General features: G+C 40.0%; 2 protein-coding genes across 3 annotated transcripts in view; one reads left to right on the top strand and one right to left on the bottom strand.

Moving 5' to 3' along the window:
- REL (REL proto-oncogene, NF-kB subunit) overlaps window positions 1-10704 on the top strand; it is a 39746-nt gene extending 29042 nt beyond the window's left edge. Inside the window, exons 5-10 of one of the 2 annotated variants that reach the window (XM_080686057.1) lie at window positions 6370-6510; window positions 7502-7606; window positions 7716-7928; window positions 8482-8550; window positions 8692-8760; window positions 9826-10704. In XM_080686057.1, the coding sequence (XP_080542183.1) occupies window positions 6370-6510; window positions 7502-7606; window positions 7716-7928; window positions 8482-8550; window positions 8692-8760; window positions 9826-10622 (1394 nt within the window). In that variant the 3' untranslated portion in view covers window positions 10623-10704. Of the gene's footprint in view, window positions 1-6369; window positions 6511-7501; window positions 7607-7715; window positions 7929-8481; window positions 8551-8688; window positions 8761-9825 lie in introns of both variants that reach the window. The other variant, XM_080686056.1, reaches the window with a different exon arrangement.
- An 11168-nt stretch (window positions 10705-21872) lies between these two features.
- Window positions 21873-25660, bottom strand: part of PUS10 (pseudouridine synthase 10) — a 57394-nt gene continuing 53606 nt past the window's right edge. The window contains exons 17-18 of the mRNA XM_080686058.1: window positions 25311-25410; window positions 21873-22586 (exon numbers count right to left, since the gene is read on the bottom strand). Coding sequence (XP_080542184.1) covers window positions 22548-22586; window positions 25311-25410 — 139 coding nt within the window. The 3' untranslated portion in view covers window positions 21873-22547. The remainder of the gene's footprint in view (window positions 22587-25310; window positions 25411-25660) is intronic.

Below are 25660 nucleotides of genomic sequence, written 5' to 3'. Positions count from 1 at the left end.
CTGTGGAGGTGGTTGGGTTGTGCTTTGATATGGTCCAAAATTGTCCCATGCTATGCTGGCTCTGGGACCTTCCATGAGGTGCAGGCCAAGGTCAGCCACCGGCATGAGCTACAAAGCGATCTGCAGATAGCTGCTACTTGTGCTGGGCTTGGAGGTGCCCAGGAGAGGCCAAGCTGCAAACCAAGGTCAACTGCCACCTGTGCTGGGCCTGGAGCCATTTAGCGAGAGGTACAGGCACACTGAGGTCATATGCTGCTTGTTTAAGAGATTCTAGGAAAGTTGGAAGCATGAGCCAAGACAGGCCATTCATATTGAAAAGTTACTGCAGCCCAGCTGGTATGGCTCATTCATTGAGCATCAACCTATGAATCAGGAGGACACAGTTTGATTTTCAGTGAGGGTACATGTCCAGGTTGCATGCAGGCTTGATCCCCAATAGGGGGCATGAAAGAGGCATCCAATCAATGATCCTCCCTCCCTGCCTCCCTCCCTGAAATCAATAAAAATACATTTTTTTAAAAAAGAAAAGAAAAGCCACTGCAAATAGCTTGGATGGGCTGGCAAGTTGAGTGGGACACAAGTCTCAGGGAATCACCAGGTCAGGGCCAACTGTGTTAGCCAGGTTGATGGAGACTCAGATATGGCTCTGTGCGGGGAGGGCTCAGAAAAGGAACAATGGCCTCTGCCAGCACTTTTGCCTGGAAGAAAGCTCCCCATCCAGCTCTCGCCCTGATGCCAGACAATTCAGTTCCTCCCCATATGTTCCTGGTGCCTTTTAAGCTGCTGCCCCAGCACTGGAGCTTAGAGTGAGTGAGTCTGAATAAGTCCATGTGCAGGCCCTTTAAGAGGAACATCTGGGACTCCATCAGCCCTACGTCTCACTCAGCCTCAATCCTCGTTGGTTTTTACAGCCAGAAATTATGGGTACTTGTCTTCCTGGCATTGGAACCCTGGGTTAGGGGGCCTCGCTCCTCAGTGGGGACCTCTGAAGCTGAGATATCCCTCCTGACTTTTATACACTACTCGTGAGTATGGGACTGGCCTGTTCTGCGTCTCTGCCCCTCCAATCTCGGTGTGCTTTCTTTAGTTGTAGGACTTCTGTTCAGCTAGATTTCAGGCGGTTCTGAATGATGGTGGTTCTGTAGTTTAGTTGTAATTTTGATGTGGTATATGAGGGTGCAAGTACTGTGTTTACCTACATTGCCATCGTGATCAGAACACTTATTTAAAAATCACTTTATTTTGTCTCCTCATATGTCTGGTTATTTAATATAGAATATCAGTCATTGTATGTGAAAAATTGTAAAGATTTTAGTTCTAGGATGTTGTTATCTCCTTTCAGAAGATTTTCTTGTGGTAGTGACTGATTTAGGATATTTGAAGCTGGGCTTTCATCCTGTGAGTGTCTAGTGTCTTTCCAGTTAACCCTTACTTCTAGGGTATAGTTGAGTTCCTCCAGGGACCCCAGCCAAAGCATTGAACATTTATCAGATTCTCCATCATTGGCAGACCCAGGACTCCTTATTTTTCCCTTATAGTTTCTTGCGAGTTCATCTCAACCTCTCATCCTCTTAGCCACCTCGTATAAAACTGGCAGATATCTGCAAAAAAAGAGCCCTCATGTTCTGAACTTACCTTTCTGGGTTTCTGTAATAATGGTGATTTTATGGTATTTATCCCTATTCTTAGCACAGAGCTCCTAAAATCCTTGGAATTTGCTAAATGATAAGAGATAAAAAGGTAAGAAGAATGTCTGTTGTTTCCATAACAAGCCTCTTTAAACACATCTGAGTTTATGTTTATGAGGTGACTTGAAAAACACCTATGGTGAGGGGCTCTTGTTGTCAGAGGAACCAATCAGTTGGGCTCTTAGAGTTGGACCATTCAATCTCATCCCTTTACCTCTGGAAAGGGGAGGGACTGGAGGTTGAATTAATCACCACTGTCCAATGATTTGATCAGTCATTGTTCAAAATGAATCCCCCATAAAAATCCTAATTGAAGGGGCTGGGAGAACTGGGTTGGTGAACATGCGGAGGTGCTGGGAGGGTGGCATTCCCAGAGGGTCATGGATGCTCAGTATAACTTCTACGTACCTTTTCTTATGCATCTTTTCTATCTGGCTGTTCCTGAGTTGTTTCCTTTTAGAATAAACTGATCATCTACTATGTAATTTGCTTTCCTGAGTTCTGTGAGCCATTCTAGCAAATAATCAAACCTGAGGAGTGGGTCATGGAACTCCGAATTTGTAGCTAGTCAGTCAGAAGCATAAGTGACAACCTGGACTTGTGATTGGTGTCTTAAATGTGTGGGGTTGAGCAAGGTCTTATGGGATTGAGCCCTTGCTTGTGGGATCTTTGTGAATCCCAGGTGGTTAGTGTCAAAATTGAGTTAAATTGCAGGACACCCAATTGGTGTTCTGAGAGTTGGAGAATTGCTATGTGTGAAAAAACACACAGACATCAGAAGTGTTGGTGAGTAGTGAGTCAAGAGAAACAGGAATGTTTTTCTTATAGTTCTTCTATATCCTAGCCCCATGATTCTTCATGATCTTGTTAGCTCTTTGATGCCTTTAGAGGACTTTAGTTTCATAGTTTTTCCACCTTTTTTAGTTCTCATGGTACAGCTGATCCCAATTACATATGTCACCTGCCATTACCAAAAATAGACCCTCCCTCTGTTGATATTTACTTTATAGTTTTCTTCAGCAAATGTTTGATTGTTTAACAGGCCTTTCTTTAATTTTTCAGTCACTCACTCAAAAAGTTTTTTATTTTCTTAAAAGCTTAAGAAAATGTTTAATACGTAAGCCACTGTGTTCCATGTTTAGTGAAGATGCATCAACACCCATTCTGCTTTCATGGAACTTAGCTTAATTGGGTAGAAAGAGGCATATCCTATCTAATAAAGAGGAAATATGCTAATTGACCATCACTCTGTCACAAAGTTGGCTGCACCCACAGCTGAGGCCAAGTTCCCATAAGGAGCCTTAACGAGCAATCAGGGACCTGAGGCTACGCCCTCCCCCACCCCCGTGGGGCTTGACAGGGGACCTCAGGCCATGCCCCCCCCCCCCCACCCGGCAGGGCTTCTTAGGGGGGACCTCAAGGTGCGCTTCCTGTCCTGGTGCTGGGCTAGGGTACCTCAGGCTGCTCCCCCTGCCCCAGCGCCAGGCCGGGGGACCTCAGGCCATGTCCCCCACCCCCGTGGGGCTTGACAGGGGACCTCAGGCCATGCCTCCCCCCCCACCCGGCAGGGCTTCTTAGGGGGGACCTCAAGGTGCGCTTCCTGTCCTGGTGCTGGGCTAGGGTACCTCAGGCTGCTCCCCCTGCCCCAGCGCCAGGCCGGGGGACTTCAGGCCATGTCCCCCACCAGGTGGGGCTTAACAGGGGACTTCAGGCTGCACCCCCCACCACAGCACCAGGCCAGGGGACCTCAGACTGCACCCCCTGCCCGGTGGGGCTTGACAGGGGACCTGAGGCTGCACCCCCCCTGCCTGGCTGGCCTTGACAGGGGACCTCAGGCTGTGCCCCGCCCTGGTGTCAGGCTGGGGGACCTCAGGCCCCGCCCCCCGCCCCAGCACCAGGCTAGGGGACCTGATGCTGCGCCCCCCTGCCTAGCTGGGCTTGACAGGGGGCCTCAGGCCGTGCCCCCCACCCGGCAGGGCTTGACAGGGGACCTCAAGGTGCACCCCCAGTGCTGGGTCGGGGGAACTCAGGCTGCACCCCCCCACCCAGCGGGGCTTAACGGGGGACTTGAGGCTGCGTACCCCCTGCCAATGGGGCTTGATGGGGGACCTGAGGCTGCGCCCACCCCCCCGCCTGGCAGGGCTTGATGGGGGACCTCAGGCCATGCCCCCACCCCGTGGGGCTTGACGGGGGATCTCAAGGCTTGCCCCCTGCCCGGTGGGGCTTGACAAGGGTGGGACTGGCCAGGTCTGGATCTAGCCCAATGTGGGTGGGGGGGGCGGCCGGGTCTGGGTCTCACGCAATTTTGAGGCACATGTGGGTGGGCAGGGACTTGACTCTGGGTCCCGTGGTGCGGCCCAGACTCTGACAGGAGGAAGGTTTTCATATACATTTACTAATTTTCTTTCATCTCTGACACTTCTATTATAAAGGGCAAATAGCAATATTAAATTATTTCCTCTAATTAATCCCCTTTTAATGTGCACGAATTTCATGCACCGGGCCACTGGTTTCCTATGAAAGAAACATCTTGAAAATGCCTAAAGAAAGTTGTCATTGTTTCATGGTGAAGGGACTGGAGTCCATGTTAATGAAAACACCTTGGTGGCTGCGGTGGCTGGCAGTGGCTGCAGCAGCAGGGTGATGGGGCTGGCGCCTTCCCCTGATCAGCCTGGTCACCTCCCGCAGAGGGAGGCCAGACTGCGTCTAGGCCCGTAAGCCATCAGTAGGACATCCCCTGAGGGCTCCCAATCTGTGAGAGGGGGCAGGCTGGGCTGAGGGGGACACCCCCCCCCGTGCACAAATTACATGCACCGGGCCCCTAGTGTAGAGGATAATTATGCAAGATATATTAAAAAAAACAACAACAACTTTAAATGTCTAAGAGAGATATATAGGTCAAGGTTCCACTGACTTAGAGAAGGAAGATATATTCCTTCCATTTCGAAGCATGGAGTTTTATATACCATTTTAAGAGATTTTAAATGAACTTTTTATTGAGTCTAATTTATATACAGTTAGATCTACCCAAATATATACTCCCATGGACCACCACCACCACCACCCTAAAATGTCCCTGGTCTCCTTCCCGTCAATTCTCTCTCCCTCCTCTGGCCCCAGTCAATGATTCATTTGCTTTCTGTCACCATCGATTAATGTTTTCTAGAACTTCATATAAATGGAAGCATAAATATATTTTGCTCAAAATGTTGTTGAGATACATTCATGTTGAGGTCTATACCCAGAGCCTGTTCTTTAATGTATGCTGTCATTGTTTGTTTATATCACTTACATAGGTTTGTTTTTAAACTTGTCAGGTGCACTTAGCTAATAATATTTTTTGTATATTGATTACTCATCTTTGAAATTGATAAACATTAATGTCTTGAATTCTAAATGTATAAAGCTATAAAAAATTGATTTTGGAGAGGTAGACCTCTCATTGCCTACATAATTGTGCCAGTAGAGTATGCTGCTGGGACACAGGTGTTTGGATCATACATCACATTTTGACCTTTTAGTTGTATAAATATGTTCTAATAGACTCCTTCAAATGCTCGGCTTAATAATGGTGATAATGGGATAATTTTAAATCTTGTGATAGCTACTGAGACTATGAATGTAGTTTAAATAAAAATGGGCAAAATTATATTGTAGTTTTTATTATTGTCTCTAAAACTATTTGGATTTTAGCTGTTTTCAAATTTAGTGTTTCAAATTTTAATACCCTTTTAAAAATAAAATTTTTCATAAGATTTAATATGTATTTCATGCTTTTAAAAATATGACTATGTTATTATGATTTATTGCCACAGCTTATGGTATTCTTTGAAAAGGCAGAGTAATATTTTCCTTTTGGAACTGGATTTTTTTCCAATATCAGTTAACAAACATATTCTTTCATAAGGAATGTGTTTTTATATTTTCTAGAATTATAAAATTTTCCTGCTGTAGGGTTTGTTTGCCTTTTTTAAATAAAACGAATTTGTACATAAAATTTCTTATACCAAAAAAGCTACCTTATCTCATCCAGTGTTCTCTTGGTATTTAATTCCTAAAAGTGTTGATCTAAATTTTAGTAGATACTCCTTTTGTCACTTGATGCAAAATATATGTAAAATTTTCTAATAGAGTTCAGTTTTTAAAAGCCTAGGCTCTGGATTCAATTACCTGAGTTTGAATTTCTTTTCTGCCACTTAACTGTGAAACTTGAGACAAGTAATTTCATTTCTTTAAAATCAGTTTCTCATTGTAAAATGGGGATATTAGTCATTCTTGTACAGGTTTAGGAGATAACTTACAGAATTTTTAACAGAATGATTGGACTGAATACATGTGTGTTGAATTAATGGATTAATGCCTATTCTCTGTTGTATATAACCTGCAACTATATTTGTAAAAATTTGATATTAATGTCAATTTGGGATTCTGCTCTAAATTCCAGGTGACTGGGATAGTTACTTCCTGACCATGGTCATAACTTCATGAATACTGTTAGCGACTACATGATACACCAATGATAAAAGGCATTCTTGAGATTGTGTACGATTCTATTTTAGTTAGTGCAGATTTGGACACTACTCAAGTTTATTGGACATATTGGGCAGGGAGGGGGAACTAGCAGGGATTTTAGTTCTATGTGAATATTCTACATTCTTTTTAAAAAAAATGTACCATTCAGTCCCTGAACCACAGCTGCTTGATACTGAAGATTGCGACCTCAATGTGGTGAGATTATGTTTTCAAGTTTTTCTCTATGATGAACATGGTAATTTGACGACTACTCTACCTCCTGTTGTCTCTAACCCAATTTATGACAACCGTAAGTACTTCATATTCTTCCGTTTGTAGCCTTAACTTGTTGTGTTTCTTTTTTTAATATAGTATAATTTTTTAAAGTACTTTGCTACTTAGAAAAACAGTATGTCTATTATAGGAAAAATTCAAACATTCCTGAAATAAATAACAGGAAATCATCACTGATCTTTAAATAAAAAAAATGTCCCCCCTTCTTAGCAATGTATTCGAATAGTTTTTCCTTTCAGGCACACTATTCTTTTCAGTAGCTGCATATTGCTTTATATGGCTATATCATAATTTTATTAAATCATTACCCTATTACAAACCTATTTGGTTTGTTTCCTTCTCATTTTTTTTTTCTTTTTGCTCTAACACTTTATACTGCAGTAAGTATTCTGCTTGTGCATATCTTGTGCAAGTCTTCAGCATAACATTTGCAGAGTAGAATGTTGGCAAATACTAGATCAAAGGATACTGACATTTATAGTTTTAGAAGATTATGAAATTGCCTTCATATTTTGTGTGTGTGTGTGTGTACTCTAATAAATAATCACCAGTGGTATATGACCATACCTGTCTTGCATGTAGAAAGATAGTGGGATATAGGGCTATAAAGGTAGATCAGATTGTTATCACAAAGAGCTTTGAATGCCAGGGAGAGTCACTGGAATATTGGCCCAGATAATAGGAAGTATGAAAAGTGCCTTAGGGTCATGATTTAAGAAGATTAGTTTGGTGACAGTGTGTAGAAGGATGGAAAGAATCCTAATTCAAAAGCAGGAAAATTTAATTAGAGGACATGTCATTGCCTAGAAAGTCACTCTAAACCAGTTTAGACAATGTAGTCAGAAAGGAAAATGTCAGACGTGGATGATTAATGTATTTAGTGTTCTTAATTTACTTACACATTAAAGTTTTTTATCGGTTCTATAGATTGTTTTCCTAAAATTCTCTCCATCAAAAAGGAATAAAATATTAAGGTAGCGACCCATTAAAAATCTCTTCATATTTAGGTGCTCCTAATACTGCAGAATTAAGGATTTGTCGTGTAAACAAGAACTGTGGAAGTGTCAGAGGAGGAGATGAAATATTTCTGCTCTGTGACAAAGTTCAGAAAGGTATTTGTTTTTTGTTTGTTCGTTTCATGGACTTCAGAATATATTTTAAATTAATAGATAACTTTACTTTGTTTTCCCACTGATAGTTCTTTGCTTTCCTATTCACTAGATGACATAGAGGTTCGGTTTGCCTTGAATGATTGGGAAGCTAAAGGCATCTTTTCACAAGCTGACGTACACCGTCAGGTGGCCATTGTTTTCAAGACTCCACCGTATTGCAAAGTGATCACGGAGCCAGTGACAGTGAAGATGCAGTTGCGGAGACCTTCTGACCAGGAAGTTAGTGAGCCGATGGATTTCCGATATCTGCCAGATGAAAAAGGTGAGCTGTGACTCCTTAGTGGTCATGTTTTATATAGTTCTTAAAATTAGCCCTGGATAATATTTTTTGGTAAGATATCTTGAAATACAGATTGTTGTTTTTTCATAATTTACATTTCTTTGCCTGATAGTTTTCTATTGATTTTTCAACTGATCTGTGTGCTCTTTACACCTCTTAGGAAAGGAATCTGGAATAATTCCAAGTATCTAAACTGTTTGTCAAAATTTGTTTTATAGTTGAGGGGGTTTTTATAGATAGCAAACTTGCCAGTCAGAGAGTAGTCTCCATTTTGGTCCTTTTCTGCCTTTATTGCATTAGTTGATGTAGTTGACTTAGAGATGTTAGAAGAAAACAAGATGAATATCAAACTGTTTTTTACTAAGAGAAAAATACCCTTTATCACTGGCTTAGGACACACTCTGCAACATCTATTAAGTCCATACTATGTACATTTATTAAAGCATTTTTTATATAGGGATAAGACTATTTACTTATTGAAGGAGAAGAAGCATGATGATTCATTCACATGCTTTCCTGGTTTCTTTCTAACCAGATACTTATGGCAATAAAGCAAAGAAACAAAAAACAACTCTACTTTTCCAGAAACTGTGGCATGATTGTGGTAAGAATGTTTTGGGATTGATTCATATTTAAATAGATTTTGTGTGGGGTGGGGGGTTGTTTTATTCAGTTTTGCACATTTTAACTGATAATGTTATTTTTCAAACTTACATTTAATAATGTTAAAACTTTATCACAGCAGTTAATTTTCCTGAAAGACCTAGACCTGGTCCCCTAGGATCAACTGGAGAAGGAAGATTCATTAAAAAAGGTATTTTATTCCCTATAGAATATCCCTTGTCATTGGAAAGACCATAGCTTTGCATAATATATTGGAATTCCATTCTTACAAATAAAACTGCTTCTTTGATATTTTCCACTCCTACAAATTTTTTCATGCATTGAATATTGAATGAATTGGTTTTGGCTTCCAAAGGTCCTATTGGAAATGGGTTTTAGGGAATTAGTGTTTGAGAAATTACATTTCGTTCATATGGTGATACTTTACTAATTACGGTATGTCATGCAAGAAACAGTTTAGATCCAGCCAGTAGCCTGTCTTTATAAGTAGAGTTTTGCTGGAACATAGCCATGCTCATTTGATTACAAATTGCCTGTGGCTCTTCTTTTCACCACAGTGGCAGAGTTGGTAGTTCCAACAGAGGCTGCAAAGCCTAAAATATTTACTATCTGGCCCTTTATAGAAAAAAAAAGTTGTCAATTTCTGGTTTTGATCATTCAACCAGGGTTAGTTAGAAGTCTTTTGCCCCTTATATTCTTAAACCAGTGCTTACTATGTATAGCAGTCACAATAATGTATAAATAAACACAGAATCCTTCATTTTTTTCTGACTGGGAATTTGTAGTACCTTAGTGTGTTATATCTTAATACATCTTAGATAATTATGTGGACTTTCAATCATCCCCAATGAGTGTTTCCTCCTTCGCTTCAATTTTTTTCTTAAAAAAGAAGAATATGAAATGATTTTTGGCTATTTAGAGTCCCATTAACTGAAATTCTAATATTCATCTCTCACTTTCCAAAAATATCTTTATAGGACCTCAGAAGCTAGATTTTCAGATTTGACTGGAGTGAAATCTGTGCCAAAATAACTTAGCAATATTATTTATAGGTATTTGTAAAACAGTAAGTGTCGCAGAATTTAGTTTAAGGCTCATGTAATCATTTTAGTGCTATTTAAATTTTTAGTTTGAAATGCTACATCAGTGTCCTTGAAAATTTTCTTTATTAGTGTGTTCGTGCAATTTTTAGAAATAGTACTTTTTATAATTTTTTTCATTTCAGTGTTGTAATAATATATTTCCCCCTCCACAGAATCAAACTCATTTCCTCATGGTGCAGTTTTGACAGAAATGTCCCGGCCTGCAGGGGTTTCGAGTCAAGCAGAACCTTACTACTCCCTGCCTGCGTCCATCTCGGGTGCAATGCCACATCATGCCTCAGCCATGCCCCCAGTGGTACCTCAGCCTTCTTCAAGCTTCTGGTCCTCAGAGGCCCACCCCGCCTCATGCTCAGTCAATACAAATCCACTGAGTAGTTTTTCAACAGGGACAATTTCCTCGAATTCACAGGTTATCCCAACATTGCCAGATATGCCTGTTGTGAATGAATTGCATGCTTCTAATGCTTGCATTTATAACAGCACTAATGACATAGGCAGAATGGAAATACCATCCATGCCACCAACTGCCTTCTGTGGTATTTCTGATGCCAACATGCTGCAGAATTGCTCTGTGAATATGATAACGCCCAGTAATGACAGCATGAGGGAGACTGACAATTCGAGACTTATGAGAATGAATATTGGAAGCCCCTCATGCAACTCGGTGTTAGACCAAAGGGAATTGAGACAGCTCCATCAGATGTCCTCTTCCAGCATGTCAGCAGGCGCCAATTCCAGTACCACTGCTTTCGCTTCACAGTCAGATGCTTTTGAGGGATCTGACTTCAGTTGTGCAGATAACAGCATGCTAAACGAGTCAGGGCCTTTGAATGGTACTAATCCAAACGATCATGGTTTTGTTCAAAGTCAGTATTCAGGTATTGGCACTATGCAGAATGAGCAGTTGAGTGACCAATATACATTTGAATTTTTTCCGGTTAACTTGTAAGACTTAAATGATGGTTCAAACTTTAAATCCTTTTAAATGTTTGCAGTCGTGTTGATATTACCTACATAGAAGCAACGTTTTCTATCTCTCCCACCATACGTAGGGATTTCTTTGATAGGCTCTCTTGGCTCTGGAGCTCCTTTGAGAAGTGGAAGAGAGGGATGAACTCATTTCCCAACTTCAGGAAGAGCTGCAAAAAGCCCTAAGACTTTGCTTCAAGAGTAAATAAATCTACACCACCTGAATTCTAGGCTGTGATGCCCCATGGAATCCTATGTACACTGCACATAGTGTATTTAAACTAGTACATATTTCAGTCTAGGTTAGATTATTATTTGACCATTAGAAGTGTATACTGAATCTGTGATGTTAAATCTATATATATAAAAAGCCAGCGACTAGAACACGGTAATGACCAGAACAACCGGTCGCTATGACGCCCACTGTGGCCAGCAAACCAGCCAACATCCTGCAGCCCCTATCCCCAGCTGGCCCTGCCCACAATGGGCTCCCACCACCCCAATCAGCCCACAGCCCCTCCCCCCGACCGGCCCCACCCCTGATTGCCCCCCCCCCCAATAGGGGATGGGGCTGGCTGGCCAACCTCCCACAGCCCCTCCCCCCGTCGCTGACCCCCGATTGCCCCCCCCCACCCCACTCAGGGACGGGAGTGGCCAGCCCACTGCCCACAGCCCCTCCCCCAGCCAGCCCAGCCCTGATCGGCTGGGGCTTGCTGGCGGGCCGGCCAACCTCCCCCTATCTCCTCCTGACAGGCCTGGCCCCAATCCATTCCAATTGGGGCCTGGCTGGCCGAACCTCTCCCCCCCCCCCACCCCCCCCCGCGCACAAATTCGTGCACTGGGCCTCTAGTATTAAATAAAATCAATTTTTCAATTTAAAAAAACACACCACACCTTTGGGTATGTAGAATACAAAGTTGGAAATTGCCAGAAAAGGAACATTCCAAAGTAGACATTTAAAGGGCTTTAGTGTTTCTCCTTTTGAAGCACGGCCTGATACTGTGTATGGTGGGAGTTCTGGCTTTAGAGTCCCACTGGGTTTCCACAGAAGAGAGCGAAGAGAACATGAGGGCACAGCTCCAGTTTTTCCAAATACACTTTTTAATATTTCCTTTGTAATGTATTAATGTATTCCTAGTTAAATGAGTTAACTGATATTTGCTTTTAAGCAAATTTAAGGTAAAACCTGTAATGGCTATGTCATTGGAAAAATAAATTTCTTATTATTTTTGAGGCCCATGGGCCAAGGTGACCCCTAAGGGGTTTTTCTGGGGCTTTTTGGAGTTTCTTAGATTTATATGTAAATCAAAATCTCTTTAAAATGCTAAGTTGGACAGAAGGGCGCTTTTAAGGTATGGGAGGTTCTCTACTTTTTGGATTATTTAAATCCATATCTTTAAAATTGCTTATGATTTTAGGTTTACACCTATGTTCTTAACGGGAAGGAATTTCTTTGGACCTCTTCTCTTATGTGTCCTCAATCACTGTGAGTTCATCCAATTTCATGCTGTTGACTCTGAAATTTTACCCCTAGTTTAGACTGTCCTCTGAACAACAGATTAGGCGTTTACCCATGTGTGTAAAACTGCTTATTTAACATCTGTACCTAGAAATCTAATTAAAGATCAAACCCAACACATGCTTGATCTTCCCTTCCAAACGTGCTTCTCTTTTAGTCATCCTCCGTCTCAGTAAATGGCAATGCCATGCCTCTAGTTGCTCAGGTCCGGTCTGTGGACTCATCCTTGATTTTTTTTCCCTTTTATCTCCCATATCCAAATCTGTCAGCAAACCTAGTAGGTCCTACCTTCAGAATATATCCAAAGCTGGCCACCTCTTTTGACCTCTACCATTAACATCCTGTTCCAAGCAACCATCATCTCTGGCCTAGGTTGAAGCTATTTCCTCCTAAAACCCTCTATTTCCTTGTGTCCCTACAGTCTGTTCTCCATAAAGTAGCCAGAATTATTATTTTTAAGCCACGTCAAATCATATCACTTAACTGCCCAGAACCATCCAATGGCTCCCCATCTCCGAGTGGACTCCAAGGTCCTTAAGATGAGCAGGCCCTCCCTCCCTCTCCTACCTCGTCTACCACCATTTCCCCTGCCATTCAGCTCCAGGTGCTCTGGCCTCAGTGCTCCTCTTCTGAGAACACTCCTGCCTGACGGTCTTTGTACTTATTGTCCTTTCTGCCTGCAATGGTTTTCTCTCAGATACATGCAGGACACCCTCCTTACACCCTTCAGTCTCACTCCACCATTACCTGCTCAAAGCCTTCCTTGACACTATCACTAGATACCAGCACCCCACGTCCCTTCCTTTATCTTTTCCCATAACCTTATCTAAGCATTCATTTGTTTACTATTTGTTTTCTTATACTGGAATATAAGCTCCTTGAGGGCAGAAATATTTGTTTTGTTTGTAGAATACAGTTTGTAGAACTTGTCTGCCTCAGATTAAGCAATCAAAGTACTACTGATACAACTCTGTTTTTTGAAATAAAGAATAGCTTTAATTATTAGATGCTCATGGTTTTCATAGTGCTATTTAGTGTGACATTGGGTTTATATCAGAATCATGAACATTTAAGACAAAGATTGATTAATGGTAATCCAAATAGTTGGAAAGCAAAGTATAATTGTTATGGGATTATCATGATGCTAAGTAACTAACTTATTAAATACCTAGTTTATTTTATAACTAGAGCCTACCATAAATGAGCATATTCCTAGCTAGAAACATGTCATTTTGTTAGAGAATAGTAAGAATCTATGAAAATTCCAGGGCAAGCAGAATTTGGAAACTAAGAGTTAAACAGCACTTTGCAGCCACCTAGTAAATCCTATCTTCTCTCATCCAAGGATACTTAACAGTAAATGGTTTGTACATCTCCTCCCCAACTGTAAGGTAAATAGCTTAAATCACCCTACTCAGGGAGACATAACAGAAATCCAGTTAGTGCCATTTGCCAACCACACCCAAGAACAGACAATTTAAGAGAATAAATCTTCCCCCTCAAGAAGACAAGAACTGAGGTCTTGTCTCACTGGTAACAATTTCACTAACATAGCATTCAACCAAACCATACATTTACTGGAACAATGAAAACTAGTCAATTTGGTCAAAATAGAGAAAGTGAGAATGTCATATAAATAAAAATTCTGAGTTGAATGATACTGGGAAATGGGAATGGTAAAATAAGACTTGGGGTCAAGATATTTAGGAAACAAAAGCAAAAGATTAATGATTAAACAGATTAAAGCTAAGTACCATTAATGTTTCTCAAAAATTATGATTTCAAAATGAAACATTTCTGTTATTATAATTTTAAAAATCATAAGCACATAACATACTTCTGTAGAACACACCAAAAGAAATAAAAACCTGGAGGCATAATTTCTTACCTGTTCAAAATATGAACCCAAGATATTTCCAGGTAGTGGTTGATAGGTGGTACACTTTTTTTAAAATATAGAATCCTCTAGTTGTGTATTAATTAGCATTGATCGGCTTAAACAACTGTTAGAAAATCTAAATAGATTTTTTTAAAATTAAATAAGCAATTGACTTGCAGTTTTTTCGTGTAAGCCAAGGTAAGGTACTGCTACATCTGGGTTGAGATGGATTTTTTTATTTTTCATGTGCCATTTACTGATCATAGGATTTATTTTATGATTTAAAAAGAATTTTATCTCTAAATGTGTTTACACTTTCACCTGTTCTTGTAACCCACCACTCTTAGCTTCTGAGGAAAAGGTGACCTTAGGCCTTTCTAACCTCTACTGATACACTGGATCCCCCCTTTCTCTCCAGTCCCCCTCCTGTTTCTTTATCCTCACATCAGCATTTAGTGCCTCTTTTTTTGTATAATAAACTTAATGAAAGTCTTCTTTAGCTTAAAAGGAAAGGAAAAAACCTCTTCTGCTACCCTCATACTCCTTCCCTTCACATCCAGACTCATAACATGCTTTCGGTCTCCATGTCCTCACTTCCCGGTCATTTCTTACCCTCTCCTCTCTCACTTTACCTCCTACTATTTTCTTATGCTATTCTGTGGAAAGTGACCTGGGACACCCTCCTTGTTAAACCTAGTATCTGTGTATCGATCCAGTTACCTTTGTATGTTTGGACTATCCAACCTTCTATCCCCTGGAGCACTGCCTCCTTGGGTACTCCTCCAAAGTTTCTGTGGTAGAGAAGATTCTTCTCTGAGGTTGATCCCCCCACCCCACCCCCAGTCTCAACCCTGGGCCCTCAGTTGGTGCTATTTTTCCCCCAGGGTGACCTTATCAGTGCCCACAACTCCAGCTTTCTCTCAGGCTATCTGAATGCCTTTAGAACTGGTTCTTCCTTTTGCGTACTCTAATGGCATTACCATTTACCCTGCCATCTAAAATAGTTAAACAAAACATCACATTCGTCCTTAGTCATCAAGTCCTTTTGAATCTTCCTCCCCCAAATATCTTGCATTTGTCCCTCCATTGCTGCTGAGTTCTTAGTGTAGGCCTTCCTTCTTTTTCCCCAACAAGAATATCTTTTCCATATGCTCCAGTTAAAAATAACACCCAGCCCTAGCTGGTTTGGCTCAATGGATAGAGCACAGTCCCTTGGACTGAAGGGCCAAGGTTTCAATTACAGTCAAGGGCACGTGCCTTGGTTGCAGGCTCAATTCCCACCCCCACCCCCTTTGGGGTGCTTGCAGGAGGCAACCAATCCATGTGTCTCTCTCACATTGATGTTCCTGTCTCTCCCCCTCCCACTCTCTCTAAAAAAAAAAAAAAAAAAATCAATGAAAATACATCCTTGGGTGAGGATTAACAAAAAAATAATACCACCCCATTCCCCCTTATCCCTTATTACATAATTGTCACTCTTTGAAAAAAACTCTCAGGTCACTGGGCATCCATTGCCTTTCATGTATCATATACTCTCCCTGTATTGTTTAACCACAACACATCGTCTTTAAGACTAGGCTTCTCTGTGAAACTTGAGCCTGCCCCGCTAGCTGAGGTACAACTGTATATTGCCCCTATTGGAGAACTCCTCACTGAATTGTATCACTTAAGGTTTGTCTCATTCATCTTTGGGACTCTTTCCCTTAGCATAATCCCTGGCATAGTTGGTGCTGAATAAACGGTAGCTATTACTAGAGAGTCAAGGTTGAAATTGACACAGGAGTGATAGGATGTGGTTCTTAAAGGAAAAGGTACTTAACCTGACCAGAAAAGCATTGATGCCAAGATTTTCAAGTTTGTGAAACACTTTACCCTCTGCCGCCCATGTTATTAGCTGTATTAGGTAGAAATTTTAGTTACTAGGATTGTTTCATATGTCTGACTTAGCCGCTTCTCTCTACTGTATGTGAGGGGTTTAACCTCAGTTCTCTGTGTATTTCCTTGGCCCTTACCGTTGCACAGACACTGGAGTCTTCTTGTAATCAAATCACATGTCATACTTTTTTTTTTTTTAATGTATTTTATTGATTTTTTATAGAGAGGAAGAGAGAGGGATAGAGAGTTAGAAACATCAATGAGAGAGAAACATCGATCAGCTGCCTCCTGCACACCTCCCACTGGGGATGTGCCCACAACCAAGGTACATGCCCTTGACCGGAATCGAACCTGGGACCTTTCAGTCTGCAGGCCGACGCTCTATCCACTGAGCCAAACCGGTTAGGGCACATGTCATACTTTTTAATGTCTAATGTGCAAAGCACCATGTTTGGTTCTGGAAATGATATAGAGGTGAATGAGGCAAAACTCTTTCTCAAAGAGGTCAGTCTTTTTCTTTTGAGGGATAACATCTTCCGTAAAGTGCACAAAGTGGATTAATTTTAAGTGTACAGCTTGAGTATTTACATACATAGACAGTCATTTCCAGCACCCCAGAACCCATTGCCAATCTACCTACTCCTCAAAAACTCTCTTCTGATTTCCATCATCAGCACCTATCTTAATAGCCTTTTAAAGTAGTCACCGAGCTTCTCCAGAACCTTGCTGAACAGACAGAGTTGGATTGTCAGTTTCTAACCTGATACTTCAGAAAAACTAATTATACTAGTACTCCATGTTAAAGACTTGGAATTGGTGATCTAGGCTGCCTAGTAGCACCAACTATGTTGTTATAAATTGATTTATTGAGGGATTAAAGAAATGTCCCTGGGATGTTTAAATAGCATGGAGAAATGGAAAGGATGGGGAATTTTCAGTCAGACATCTGGGTTTTAATCTTCAACTCTGCCACTTAAAAGCTGTGTGATATTTAACAAATCACACCTTGTGTGAGCCTGTTTCTTCAGATGTAAAATTGCAGGTAATGCCCAGCCTACCTACCTCACAAGGTATGTTGTATTAAATAAAATAACGCATAAGAAACACTGTAAAGTGTATAGTATGAATCAAATACTGTTAAACCATCCGTGTATGTCCTGGATCCCTGGTTAATCCCTAGTCCAAACGCTCCTTCCAGTGGCAGAGTGAGAAAAACCATTATGGGCTAGATTTCCATCGTAGGCATCCTGAAACCAGTTTCTCTTTAGAGTGGCCAGCTGCTGCCCACATCTGGAGGACCTTCATTCGGCTTTATTCTTTCCAGAGCCATTTCCAATTGTATAGCAAAAGTAGGTCAATTAAAGACTTGCAGTTCTGGAATTCTGTGACTTTCTTCCTAAAAAGAGGTCTCATTATAGCTAATGAAGTTACCACTTTAAGATTTCTTTCCTGTTTTGTTTAAGAAAGGGGCAAAATTAGGATGTTTATAAACAATTATTTTTTCTAAATATTTTTCTATCCTAAATGTCTATGGCTTCAGGAAAAAAATACCACCTGCTAGTAATTATCTGTTTAAAAGGAGTGGAATTTGTCATACTCTAGTCTTAATCACCTGCTTCTACAACTTCAGTTTACTATTAGACTTTTAAAAGTTTAAGGAGTTACAAAAATTCATTAAACACCTCTGTATGAACAATAATGAGTATAAATTGTTGGTGCTTCAATAAATCGAGTTTTCAGAGATATCAGCAGGTAAATAAAATGCAAATTGGTAAAAGTATCAAGTGTTCATCTTGCCTATTTTCCTTCTTAAACTTTATTATTTAGTCAAACCATTGTAACTTTGTATAACATGTAGTAAGAATTAGATGAGGTTGGAGTATTTGGGGATCCATTTGTGAAATTCAATCTCAGGAGACTTCATTGATGACACACTTGATTTTATTGGATGATTGGCTGAAAATGTGGTCACTGCTACACAGTTCAGGTAGCTTTAAGATGAAATGGAAAGGAAACACAACAAAGTTTTTAGGTAATGGGCATTCTTAAATGCATGGTTCAGAACACATGCACCCTTTAGAAATGATCTCTGTTTCAAAAGAATGTACTTAGAAATGCTTTTGATTATGATGAATCCACTATTATATTTTTTTTACTGTTCTAATTTTTAAAAGTTCTCAGGTACTGTTGTATTATTTAATTGTTAAGTGTGGTATCAACATGCAGTTATTTTAAAACTGGAAAATTTTCTTTTATTGTACAGAATATTGTCTTTGTAATATCTTTGTATACAGTAATTTTTTTCTTGGTAACATAATAAATAGAAAAAATTCTAAAACCCTTACTAAAATGTTGTTGCTATTTAACTTTAAAAATATCAACGAGATGTTCTTTGTATTTATAGCATCTTCTTCACAGGGAAAGCTAGTTTTGGTTGCTTAGAAACAGTAGGCATTTTAATGGAATGCTGCAGCTGAATATACTTGCATATGTAACTGTCCTTTGAAATGACAGATAATTTTGTAGAGTACTGAAATGCCTTAAAAGATATTTATTTTCTGCCTGACTTATTTCCTGCCTGTTTCCTTCCTGAATAACTGAGGACAAAAGTCATTCACTCATTCTGAGCAAGGCACAGGTAGGTATTAACCACAGCGGGTTGAAGGTGGTGACCCAGTGTGGGCTTAGGTGCAGAGCCCGAGGAGAACACCTGGGTTAGTGGGGAGGGGAGTCTCAGTGATCCAGGAGACCACCTATGAGGGGGACTGATCTATTAAATTAATATATTAAATCTAATGGGAGCCAGATTTCTCACTCTCAGTGAAAGAAATGGCAAACATGGAGAGGGAAAGAAAACTAGAATTATGGTTGGAATTGGAAATAGTGGTATAATTCATAGTGTTCAATATATGTAAAAAAAATACGTGGAGGTAAGCATGAGTGTGGGCATGCCATGCGAGGGCTTGGGGAGCACCAATGCCACAATAGCAATGAGCAGACCTAGTGCTCATTGGTTTATAAATCCATTTTCTGCTAAAAGAAACTACTTCCTCTTAGTGAAATAGCCCACACTAGGGCTGGTGCAGATGAAATACAAGATGAGCTTGGAGTGTCTTTTTGTATTAAAGCAACAGCATTCAAAAATAATAAAGAACATTCTCCAAGAACAATAGGATCATGTCAAAAGGACACAGGACTCAGCTTGGTGGGCCATCCACTGGCCAAATCAGTACTTAGTAATCAAAATAAACATCAGTAACAAATTATAACTCATTGAATAAAACAGGAAGCCATGAATACACAGGAAAAGTTCTACCTAATATAGAACTTACAATGCCAACCAAAAAATATAAAAGGAATTAGAAAATGAGTATTTGACAATCATTGTAATAATTGATTCAGTTGAAAATCTTCAATGAATGCTAATACTAGTAAGTGAAAGTTTGATGTCACTCTATAAGATATTTATTTTTTTTATATATTTTATTGATTTTTTAGAGAGAGGAAGGGAGGAGAGGGATAGAGAGTTAGCAACATTGATTCAGCTGCCTCCTGCACACTCCCCACTGGGGATGTGCCCGCAACCGAGGTACATGCCCTTGACCGGAATAGAACCTGGGACCCTTCAGTCCACAGGCCGATGCTCTATCCACTGAGCCAAACCGGTTAGGGCTCTATAAGATATTTATTAATCAAAGGGAAAAAAGAGTGGAAGAGCTTGGCAGACACTACCTTATCAACTGAAAAAAGTCTAATCATTGCTTAACAGCACAAGCCAAAATTGTGTGACACTTTTGCAAGAAGAAGATACTATCTCTTCTGTGGTATTCTTGTTAGAAAGGTACAACCTGAATCTATTGATGAAATACCAGGCAAACACAAATTGAGGAACAAGTGGCCTGAAATCTTCAAAGTGTTAAAATAATGAAAGTCAAGGAAAGATTAACTGTTTCAGATTTGTGGAGACTAAACTGTGATCCCTTAACTGTGCAGCATCAGATTAATTCCTGATTTTGATCATTATATTGTGATAAATGAAGTAGAACAATGTCCTTGCTTATAGGAATTACATACTAATGTATTTGGGGTGATAGGGCATCACTGGCTCAATGGTTCAAGAAAAAAGTTTCTTTGCACTTTCCTTGCAACTTTCCTGTAAATTTGAAATTGAAAGTATTTTTTCATAATAAAAACAAAAGGTACCATTTTAAAAAATCAACTCAGAAAAGCTTACCTCAAAGTTCATTCTTTTATATGGACTTAAAAATCAAAGAAGGAAGCTCCAGAAGAAAGTATCTTCCTAAGAGTTTTTCTCTTTGGAAATGGAAGTTTAACTTCTAAGTTTATTTCACATAATTTACAAATGTAAGTAGTTATCTTATTTAGGAAATTTTTAGTTTTATCAACTTTATTTATTTTTACTTTTCCAGGTATTTAGAGTTGATGTTTTTCCTAAACTAAACCACAGACTATATTTGGGACAAAGAGATGCTAAGAAGTACAAAAGGTCCTTTCACTAAGTGTTATTTAAAAGACTTAAAGCTATAAGAGATCACAAAACTAATTTTAAAATATTTTTATACAGGCAAAAGTGCAACTATAGTATTCTCATTACTTAATGTTTTCAGTTTTGCATAAAAACCTATATTAATTTAGCCTCTATCATAATTATTATATGGACATTTGAAATAAGTATTTACAACTAAAATTTACTCTTTGCTCAAAATTTTGCATAACCTCAGGAATAAAAATTTAAGAAATAGAAGTCTTCTAATTTATGCTAGTTAAGGAGGTTCTGAATTCTTCCATTTTGCAGATCCACTGAATTCAAAGACAAGCCAAAAAACATGTAAAAGACTAGCTCCCCACATTATTTAAATGTCTTTTTGTAGCAAAATTTCCCCAGAAACTGAGAAACATTCACACAAAAGTTCTTACCTTTTTATCAAAAGTTTATTTCTATTATCCCTTTCTCATTTTCTGGCTTATTGAAAATAATGAAAAAAAATATTTGCTATTATTCACATAATGAAATTTCATGAAAAACCATTTTCCTGATTTCTGAAGTGAATAATACATCTTGTCAGGCTCGTGTGGCTCAGTGGGTGAGCATTGAGCTATGAACCAGCAGATCGAGGTTTGATTCCTGATCAAATCATATGCTGGGGTTTTGGGCTCTATCCCCAGTAACGGGGGAGAAAGGGGAGGAAGAAGATGTTTCTATCTCTCTCCCTCTCCCTCTCTGTACTCAATAAAAATATATATATTTAAAAAATTTTAAAAATAATCCATCTTAGTATCTGTGAATTATGTTGGATGGAGAAATAGGAAACTGGGTAATCCAAACTACCCAAGTCACATGTGTTCTGAAACTCAGATAGTTGAGTCAGGGTGATGGAAATGACACTTCAGTGTGAAATTTTAATGAGACTCCTTTTTGAAAGTTTTCTCTTAATGACTCAACCGTTTTCTCTAGGTTTTGTTTGTTTTTTCCTCTTCATAGTTCTAACTGATGATTAACTTATTAGCAAATGGTAATTATGAGATACTATGAAATATACTTGGGCTATTTTTGGGTAAGCTCCTTGAGTTGGCATCTAAATTCTAAAAGTCAATTTTCATGGTTATATGCATTAAAATGACATCCTCAACTGCCTCCTTCACACAGTATGTGCTCAATAATAGGTTTACTAGTAAGGGCCTACAGACCAGAAAACTTAAGTTTTGGTCTTAGACATGGAAGTAACTAACAATTTTAGATAAATCATTTAACTGCTATCTTTGGTTTTCATATTTATAAAATGGAGATGATAATATCCTATCTACCTGATGAGGATGTTTGAGGTTAGATAATATACTGAAGCCCTCTAGAATAGTATTAGCTTACCTTTGTTTGGCAATCTCAATTTTTCAAAATCTTATCCCTGGCAATGAAGTTATTGAAGGCACTTGTGTCTCCTTCTTTAAAAGATTTATTAAAGTCTCTTACCTCGATTCCTAAGGTTTTACTTTCTCTCTTGAGGAAAGGCATTGACAATTTTAGATTGTCAAAAGAGTAATTTGAAGTCATTAGCATTTGTGACAAATCACACCAAGAGTACTTCTATTGGTAATAGCTTGCTAGAAGCTTACTGGGAAAAATATTAATGGTGTCAAGTTTGTATTTGGTATCTTATTATAAGATACTGTGCTGCATAAATATAGATATAACTTATCAACATTGTTTTAAAAATTTAGAACATGATTTTAAAGGTGGTAATTCTCTTGTGAAGGGAAGTTTTGCTGAAACAAATTACAGCTTTTTAAGATTATCAGAGAATGTATCCTGTTTGTGCGCCTCTCTAAATGGAAGAATGAATATAGGGAATGGTTTCATAATTCCTAGTTGGACTTGTGGGGGTTGGCGAGGGAACAAGAAAAATCTTAAGACATCCTTAGAACAATGTAGCACACATTCTACACATACTGTATATGGATCCTGAGATGTTACAAGTTTAAAAATAAATAGATCAACATGATCCAAACAGTTGCCAAGACACCCTTATGGTGGGTAAACAGCCGTTTTACAGTGTATGCTGAATGGACGTCCATGTCGGGCCACGAAAACCCTACTCCGTTTCCAAACTTGAAAGCTAGTCGTCAAGAGCAGGGGGCCAGTCAACATCTACAGACTGGAAGGAAGAAAACAGGTCATTAAAACATATTCCTGTTCTAGGAAGCAATTGCTGGTGACGCTGTGTAAGTTAAGACTTCTATTCTAAAGCTAAGCGACCGGCCAACCAGCCGACAGGCCAGTAGCTATGATGCGCATCGACTACCAGGGGGCAGACGCTTAATGCAGGAGCTGTCGAGCGACAACAACTTTGCAGAATGCCCTCTCGCACTCTGGGACCCCTTGGGGGATGTCGGACTGCCGGTTTTGGCCCAGTCCCCACAGGCCAGGCCAAGAGACTCCACCTGCTGGCGGGACCCCGCTCGCTCCGCAGATGCTCTTTGAGCCCCGGCACCACCCCAGGTGTGGCCAGCCAGGGAGGTTCGCTCCAGGGCATGTCTGGCCCATCTCGCCCAGTACCGCCCCACCAGCCACCTTCTAATTAATTTCCTTTCAATGTGCACGAATCCGTGCACCAGGCCTCTAGTCTATATAATAAAAGCCTAAGTGACTGTTAAGGCAGAACGACCGAACAACCAAATGGGAGCCTCTCCCGCCTCTGTGGCAGCGCTAAGGAGCAGCCAGCCAAGCTGTAAGGAGCCTGCCGCTAAGGAGCAGTGAGCCGAGCAGTACGGAGCGAGCAGGCAGGTGGTAAGGAACGAGAGATCCCAGACATCCCCCGAGGGGTCCCAGACTGCAAGATGGCGCAGGCCGGGCTGAGGGACTCCTCTCCCTCACCCAGTGCATGAATTTTGTGCACCGGGCCTCTAGTATACTATAACAGAAGAAACTGCATTTGAAGAGCAGAGCCGGCCTCCTGCGGTGCTTACCACAGGCTGTGTGCTTACACTGACTGTACAGAAATAGGAGGCAGAGTAAACCTACCCCATATACACCTCAGCTCAGGCTCTTTGCCTGGTCTGTATTGTGAATGGGGAGACATTGAAGAAAAAAAGAAAAAAGAAAAAGAAAAGAGCCAGTGAATGCAATTTAACACCAGAACCCTTCTGGGACCTGGGATTCTTGGGCCTGCAGTCTGTTGCTGAATTTATTGAGCATTCTGTTACTCAGCTGGTTATTAACGGTGCCTGTTGACTGATAGAGTACACTTAAAAATTTTAATGTTATTTATGGGTAACAAACAAACAAGTTCAGGTGGAAATACCTATTTTCCCTGAGAAGTTTCAGCCACTTTTATTCTTCTGGTCATTTTCATGTTCCCATATTTCTACTCACCTGGTCTGGCTCTTCTAAAACAAAACCTTGAGCTTCAAGTCATAATGAGATTATAGTACCAGACTATTCTGTGCCACATTCCAGGCCGTAGCAATACGAAATTGCACTTTGTCTTAACTACCCTAGAGGGATCAATTTAGGGGAACGTTTCTTTTAAAAAAAATCCACTGTACCTGTGTTGTTTGAGACTTAAACTTTAAAACTTGAACTAATTTGCTAAAAATGATTTTCAAATTAATCTGAGTCACTTCACATACCTTATTCAGAAAATATTAGAAAACCCCAAATAACTATTGCATGTGTGTGTGTGTTCTTTTATAAATCTCAAGGAAATAATTGGGTTCTGTTTGAGAATATAGCCATATACCCAACACCCATATGTAAGTTAACGGGTAGTTTCTCAAGCCTGAAAACTAAACATCAGTGCTCACAACCTTGTATGTGTTGAGGGCAGGGGAGGGTAGGAATGTTGTAATGTCGAAAAACTCTACAGGTGATTCTGTTGAACAATCAGGGCTGAGAAACGCTGGCCTGTGGCTCTTCTGACACTCCTAAGCTGTTTTGAGAAGTAAGGTAAAGAAGACAATGCAACTGGGATTTTCTTTAACGGACGGTTGTCTTCGTCAGAATGACAGAATGACGGTGTCTCCCTGAGGAGGCTGCCTGCAACCTTGAAGATGCTGTCACTGGCTGAGCTGTATGAGATCCAACCTGAAAGCACTCAGGAGACCTGCTGGTGAGGTAATAATGTTCCAGGGCTCACTTGATTGCCATAGCTGCTTTCACACCGGGCAATTCTACCCACTTTTTATATCAGGTACAATCCCCAAGTACGAAATATTAGCATCTCCTAAAATGTTTGTTGTGGGGGTGGGAAGGGGCTGTATTCCTAATGGTATACTTGTCAAGGTGCGCAACTTGTGACTCAATACCTACTGCTGCTCAAAAGAGAAAAATATTGATGGAGAACTTCCCGAAAGATCCAGTCTGTCCATTTCTCTAATTACTTACAAATTTAACCTTGTTTCAATTCAGATTATAAGAGTGGAGAATTTGGACCACATCATAGGGTTCCCTTATAGAACTGCTTTTATTAACAACCATGGGTTCAATCCATTTTCTACCCCTGTCCTGAACATACATTTCTCAGTAGTTTGCCTTAAATTCTATAAAAGACAAAATTGCTATGGGAATGACTTATAGAGTCCAAAGGACATATGAAAGGCTCTTACAACTTCATTTCTTTGCTTGGTTTAAGGGTTTAGATCTCATGCTATATGTAAAGAACAATTAATAAGTTAGCTATATATTTTTTGCAAGGGTCAGAAATGAGATCTTGTGGGGTTTTTAAAGACATAAAAATTCCAAGCTAGACCCTCCCTGCAATATTTTGATCATTTTCAAACACCTCTTAAGGTAAGCAGTAAGTACTATTTGGCTTAATGCCAAAAAAGCATAACTTCGAATTCAAGGTGCAAATGGGCATTTCCACAATAAAATGGTTTACCTCAACGTCCAGCTCAAGAATGTCTGCAGTCACATTCATCAGAGAGCCAATGTTCGGCTTGGTTCTCCCAAAGTCTCCATGTACAAACTCTTTAATGTAGCTGGGGTTTGTTTAAGGACAAACATAGGACAGCCATGCAGTACCACTTGTTTGGTGAGATTTGATCGATGAAAGAGAAATAAAGAAAGCAGGAATGTTACAAGAGAGGTTATTTCTGAGCTGTGATTTGTGATGTGTGTCTCAGAAATTAGGCTGCACAAACTGAGTCCTACCTGCCTAGCAGCCAACATCAGGACCTACGACTTGCGTTTACATCAAACTTACCAAGAGTCATCATTTTCTTTTTTCTT

The sequence above is a fragment of the Plecotus auritus genome (genome assembly GCF_963455305.1).
Source record: "Plecotus auritus genome assembly, chromosome: 8".
NCBI classification, from domain to species: domain Eukaryota; kingdom Metazoa; phylum Chordata; class Mammalia; order Chiroptera; family Vespertilionidae; genus Plecotus; species Plecotus auritus.
The sequence above is the reverse complement of the archived record's forward strand: the minus strand, read 5'-3'. Positions and strand labels throughout refer to the sequence as shown.